General features: G+C 44.2%; 1 protein-coding gene across 1 annotated transcript; it reads right to left on the bottom strand.

Annotated features, from left to right (window-relative positions):
- Positions 1-3,896: 3,896 nt before the first annotated feature.
- TGIF1 (TGFB-induced factor homeobox 1) lies at positions 3,897-6,340 on the bottom strand. The gene is made up of 2 exons (XM_010149909.1): positions 6,119-6,340; positions 3,897-4,953 (listed from the first exon to the last, which is right to left on the bottom strand). Exons 1-2 carry the CDS (start codon positions 6,299-6,301, stop codon positions 4,387-4,389), a joined length of 750 nt encoding a protein of 249 aa, XP_010148211.1. The 5' UTR covers positions 6,302-6,340; the 3' UTR covers positions 3,897-4,386.
- Between the last annotated feature and the right edge of the window lie 362 nt (positions 6,341-6,702).

The raw sequence follows: 6,702 nt of genomic DNA, 5'->3' as shown, positions 1-6,702 counted from the left end.
GCAATTATGTCTGGAACAGCTTTAAGTGACGTTTTGCTAGAGAGAGTGGCTAATTTAATCTCTTCCTTCAGTCTGAACGCTGCAGTTTACAGAAGAGCCCGCTGAGCCAACGAAAGAGGATAGAGAGGTAACAGCTCTGGCAATTGGTGAACTAGAGACTTAAAACAAGCAACGTCCTGAAAAGTGAACATGCGCTGGATTCGTGCCAGTAATCCCCATTTGGCAAAAGCCAGAAGGGAAGTTGACAACTGCAAGATGCCAAGAAGAGGAAGAAAAAAGGAAAGAAAGAAAACCCCAATGAGCTTTAAAAGAACTACAAAGCACTCCAGGAATAGGTTTTAAGCATTGGCAAGAAAACCGTAGGAGGCACTGTGAGAGAAACGACGAATGAAAGCAGACTTTGGTGGGCAGCACACAGACAACTGCGAACGGCCTGGACTCCACAGGTACAAAAGTGGCACCACAGGCACAAAAGTGACCCTTCACAGGGTCAGGGAGCACCTGGGCTTCCAGCTGCACCTTCTGCTGGCTGGACTTCCCGCTGCAGGCTTCCCTCGTCTCCAAGGGGAAACCGTGGTCATCCCCCGCCACCCCACACTCCCTGTCCCCTGCTCACTTTCTCCTGCCACCCCTTCTCTGGTGAGGTTGCCTGCACCCCTCTGCCCAGGCAGCAGCATCCCTCGGGCCACGGAGCCAGCACAGTCCAGCAGCTCGTGGACCAGCTGCACTGCCCTCCCAAAACCAGTTATCCCAGCTTTGTGCTCTCCCTACACCCCTTCCCTCCCCCACAGCACATGAGGCCAGCTGTTACAGCTTCAACGGCTCTACAGACGTGTGCAATGACCTCATGGCAGGAGCCGGGAGACATGTGGGATACCACAAGCTCCCCCTAAAACAGGCAGCGAGACACCACCCCGCGCACGCAGGCAGCGACGCCAGTCTCAAGATTCCCTCCCTATTGTAATTATTTTTGCTCTGCGCAGATTGATCACATGCAGCTGCCGCAAGTTGTTTACAAGACACAAAAGCCATGAAAACAAGGTTGACGAAGCCTGCGTGTGAGCCATTTTCCCTGGCGCGGGTTCGCCGTACCTCCCAGCTCACTGACGCGCTGGCCAGCGGCGTGGTTCTCCAGCAACACTCGGTGATGCCTTCCCTTCACCGTCAGAGTCGGCCCAAGCACGTTTTCAGGCAGAGGTCGGGTTTTAACACAGCCGCCTTGCAATTAAGTTTATCGCTGCGGCGAGAACAGCAAACTGCCCGTGTTGTCTAGTGGCTTCTTCCTACTGCTCTTTTTTTTTCTTATTCCACAGGCAAACAAGTTTCCAGAAATAAACTTTTCTTTTGCTCCATCAGGGATGAGAGGCCAGCGCCTTTGGTTTGTTACTCTGACCCTGGCTCAGTTCTGGACCCTAGCTCCACCTGATGCCCTTACATCTACCTACCTTTGATAATTTTATCTGGAGTTACTTCAAGTTTCTGCTCTGAAAAAAATAGGTTCAGGCAAACTTCAATAGCCTGCACCAAAACGTATCAGTTTTAGATTACAGGAAAGCAGAAACTCTCTTTTGATGTTACTTTAGTGGGTACTCAATACGAGTCATTTTTTTCCTCCAGGTTAAGTAACACCTCAGGGTAGGGAAAAGCTTTTACATGGTGTGCCAGGTGCTACTCAGCCAAAGGGGTTTGGCTTATTACTACAGCTGAACTTCTAGGTGTAACCTTAGCACAAGTAATAATTAAATTAATAGAAAATAATAATAATTGGCCTGAAGCAAAACAGGTCACAAGTGAAGTCCCCAGGGTAAGTCAGTCAGCAAAATGGAAATGCAGTGCTCATCACACGGGCAGGACTTTGGTGCTCAGTTACACTAATGCCATTTTGTGTGGCATAATGGTAAATGAAAACAGCACAGAGACCACAGGCTTTTACTTTCAATGCAAACTGTTAACCTGAATGGCAACAGCTTTCTTCCTCGTCCTATTTTCATTTTCATTACTGCAGCTGTTCTAGTGGAATTACAAAACTGGTCAGCTCAGCAAGCAAAGCTCAATTTTTTTTTTTCTAAACTTGCTGATTTTTTTTTATTTAAGGGGCAGAGTAATGAAGAGTTAAGATCCCTGAGAATGTCCTTTAATGATCTGAGTCCCTTACTTTTTCTCTACCCCACAGCACATGAGCAACCTGCTTCCAAAAAAAAAAACACAACACTATGAAAAAGTCAACTGTCAAACAAATCAAACAATGCAAACATATTTGCATGAGGTTTTTTCCTTCGTCAGTGCTTGAGGCGTGGGCGCAAGGAGTGTTGCAATTCAGTTCCTTCCTGCATGTAGACAAGGAAGCATCTTCCAATCCTTTAGCAAAGGATGACACTCCTCCTCTCAGGGTGTCTAGCACCCTTTCAGAACAGTCATCTATGCCACGAAAGGATGTTTAATGACCAACTTCTCCCTCAACACTGACCTCACAGTTACACAAAAGTGGACTTCCTTTTTATTTTGTAATTAGACATTAAAAAAAATCCAAACAACTATATAAAAAAAATATACATAGGTATCCCATGGAAAATAACTTAGAAGTATGAAGTACAGTGTGTTCAAAGAGACAAGACACTTTCTCAACTCACATGCTGTTCCTTGAAGACAAAGTATACAGCCATCTCTGGCTATGTTCAAAATTATTCCTTCTAGCTTTATTTCAACAGAAAGTATTTAAAAAAATAATCCAACATTCATACAGTAATTAGGATGACTGTTACTGAAGCTGATACAGACATGAGTAAGCCAGTGTTTACTATTTGCCTTTTTAAAGAATAAAATATAACCATTGATTTTAAACTTGAAGGTTCAAGAAAGGCAGAAATTCAGTACTCCAAAGAGTACTCCAGAGAACAAATGAGAGTATTTCTGACATTGAAAAAAGATAAAGGCCACAGCAAAACAAAACGCATACACATTGCAATCTGAATATTGTAGTCTTCTACTCATAATGGCATCCCCAAATTCATCAGCTCTCCTGCTCCACAAAGCATCCACCCAGCCTCCCAAAGAGACAACTGGTTTGTTTTTTAAGGATTAGCCAGATCTCATTTTTTCTCCCCAGAGGTCTCTTATTTCACGGTTGCTGGAAGTATAAGGGTGGGTGACTGACATTCAAGTAAGTTGAAATGTGAGCTGCAACATTTTTCAGTTGTAAGTCATTTTGACAGCAAAGTCCTTTTCTGAAAGGTAACTTGGATTCTGCTGGCCAGAACACACCCCAGTACAACAGGAATTTCTTTTAAATCTTAGTCAACGACCTGTGTAAGTATCTCACCAAGACCTCGCTCCCAGAACTCAAGATCTCAACCCAATACAGTCTCTTCTATTTCAGTCTACTAGAATTAGCGAGTCAAAACCTTGACACTGCCTGAGAAGAGCGGGAAGAGTTGTCCTCCCCACTCCAAATCTGTCACCAGTGATGTCTAGAGGCTATATCACAAAAACCTACAAAGAACGCTCGCCCCAACCCCTCTTTTAGCCTCCTTGTTTCAACATCAGGACTTCCCCGTGGGCTGTCATATCTCCCAGCCCTCAAAACTACTTCCAAGCTAGGAGCCAAAATGTGGAACGCTTAGAGGGGCCTAAAATGGGCCCCAAAATTTAACGTGGTTGCCTACATGGCTCCCTTTGACCACTTTAAAAAAAGTTCAACACAGCAGAGCACAGTCAGGTACTTCTGCTCCACTTTGCAGCGTTTCCTCCAACATCTGCTTAACAACGGCTAGCGTAGCTTTCTAAACCAAAGTCAGTATGAGCTCAAAAACATTTCTCACTTCCATTAATTTCCAGAGTAAAGCAGTGTTTTCTGCAAAGCTCATAGTCAACAAAATACTCTGTATGCTCCATTTTTAAAGAAAATATTTTATTACATTATGGGAAAAAAGCATAATCATCCAAAGTTCGTACTGTTAAAAAAATTGAAAATTTATTTTAGACAGCATGTCGGTATATTCTGTTCCGCATGGGAATGATAAGAAGACTCTATATCATTACTAGATATTGCACAGTCTGAAAGAAACAAAAACAAATCACATGATCTTGGGAACCATCTCACATTATGAAAAACCTACAAAGAAAACATTAAAAAAAAAAAACCCAAAACAACCAACACAATCCTTTCTTTCTACAGTAGCTTTAAGTTTATAATTCTTGGAATGACCATATTCCACTGAAGACCATCTCAGTGACAGGAAGCTTCATTTCAGCAATCCCTTGTGCAAATAAGATTAATAAAAAAAAAAAATAATGCAGTGAAGTCTGATATCGTGTGGGTGGCAATAACCACACAGCTGTTAGATCCCTGCCTGGAAAGACAAAACGGGGAAGGAAAAGGAAGAGGATTTAGGCCATAAGTTTCGCCTGCAACTCCATCTCTGCCGCCCTTTTGAGTGCAACATCCACCAGTAGCTGAAATCCACTGAAATCCTGGTTAAGGTCTGGTGGGGTTGGAGGAGGAGTGTTAAAGAGGCCACTTTGTGCATTCGTACCAGGTCCCAGTTTAGATGCGTCCTCGTGGTAGGAGAGGGAGTTGTCTGTGAAGCCGTTGGCCGGGGGCTGCTGCAGGTCCGTGGTCTGGCCTACATCAGCCGGCTGGCAAAAGTGGAAAGGGGCGTCTTTCAATGCAGTCACAGTCGTGTGGCAAATCACCGATGGCCGAGCTAGGATCGATCCCGGGGAAGCTGGCTTGGAAGAGGACACAGTCTTGCCGAGCGGCACGGCAGCGGGAAGGAAGGCAGTGTCCTCCAGCAAGGGAATGTAGTTCTTTGTGCTGATGGAAGACTCCATCAGGCTGCCCTCGGGAAGCTTGGTACCTCGCCGGGAGATAGTGAATTGATTTGGGTCTTTGCCATCCTTCCTCAGCATGTCAGGTAAGAGCCTGCGGCGCGCATTGATAAACCAGTTGCAGACCTGGGAATATAATGACATCTTAATTTCTACCTTCATTCACTTCCAACTATGCGCCATTAGAGTCGTTGGGATAGATTAATGAACCCCTCCAAGCAGTTTCCTTAACTGCAGAACAAAAGAGAGACCTACTGACAAGTTCTGACATGCCTGGCAAAGGCCCTTCCCTTGTCCTGGCTATACCCCCAGCTCCCGCTCCTGTTACAGAAAGCCTGGGGACATCTGAAGACTGCTAGCCCAAACGGAGGAGTTTAGCTTTTAACTCTGTGCACACACATTAACCTATTAGCTATTGTTCCCTAGCTTAGGTTAATTAACAACAGGAAAACCTTTTCTCTCTGAAGAGAGCCACTCCTCCCACAAACAGTTACTGATTTTCCTTGTTCAACTGACTGTGTCGACAGACATAACATGAATTACCTCATTTAAGTTTGTCCTTGTTTAAACATCAAACCAGTTTCCTGGGCGATACAGGATAGTTTATAGTTTAACGTCTGTTTACTACATAAAGGAGGTTTTCTTTATGATGTTACATTAAGGAAATTTTACTTTATCGCCAATTACGAAACTTGTACTAACGAATTCATCTGGAAAAAATAAAGCCCAGAAGTCAACAGGAGCGCACTATATTTAGCGCCTCTCAAAACCAAACCAGGGGTTACCCAGGTTCTCATGCAGCCACCTTCCCAAGAGGTGGAAAGCTGCAACTGTCAACAGCTATTCCCCCAAAGGTGATCACAGAAGACGAGATCACAAGGACCTCGCAGCTGCCAGCAGTACCCCGGGATAAGAATCCAAACTAACCACAGAAAAGCCTCAACGTACCTATACTGACACACTTGAGTAGCTCCATCCCCTACAGTCTGCTCCACTGATCTTAATGGAAGTGATCATACCCGTAAGTATATACGTGCACGTTCTACAGGAACGAGGCTCAAGTCGCATATTTAGAGGCAAAGAGTTGTATGTTAAGCTGTGTATCTATCACCACAAAACCCCTGTTGACAAATAAATACATTCTCCTTGTTCATTCCCAACAAAGACAATCACAACACACGATTAATATAGATTTCTCCTTACAAGTGCCATTGAAGTATCAGCGACTAGAAAACAATTAAATTAAGAAGAAAACAGTTCCTTTTGAAGTGAGAAGTACTTGTTTTAATACCTGTAGTGTGGAAAGGTGTGTTTGCCGGGATAAGAGCGCTTTTTCTTGCTCTGAAGGATAAGCATTGTATCGGTGCTCATACAGCCAGTCCCGAAGAATCTGCACGGATTCCTTGGGCAGGTTGCCACGTCTCCTCCGTTTGCCTGAGCCAGCAGATGAGGACAGATCCAGTGGGACATCCATAGTGTCATCATCCTCTGTTTCACTGCCTGATATTGCAACTACACCTACAATTATAAGAAGACAAGAACAATCAACCTCCTAAATCTGTAAACTGCTCAGCTCCAGCATTCTACGGTTCACTTATTACATCAACTGTCTTTATTATGAATCATGGTACACTTTCCTATACAGGAGATTTGTGCCGTAGCGTTAACTTGTCAAGCTGTAGCTTTTCTGTCAGCTGAACAAAAAGTAGCACCAGTGATCTGTTCCTAGGGGAATTCTTCTCCGCAAACCCTCATTTTCTTGTTCCCCTGGCAACCTTTTATCTGCTGCATGGTATCAGATAGCTTCTATCTAATGCCAATATTGTCCAAATTCGCTTGCTAGGGTATGTATCCAACACTTTTCTTCAAGGATAA

This window comes from Eurypyga helias, unplaced genomic scaffold (genome assembly GCF_000690775.1).
Source record: "Eurypyga helias isolate BGI_N326 unplaced genomic scaffold, ASM69077v1 scaffold32964, whole genome shotgun sequence".
NCBI lineage: Eukaryota > Metazoa > Chordata > Aves > Eurypygiformes > Eurypygidae > Eurypyga > Eurypyga helias.
Note: the sequence above shows the minus strand (reverse complement) of the source record. Positions and strands in the feature narration are given on the sequence as shown.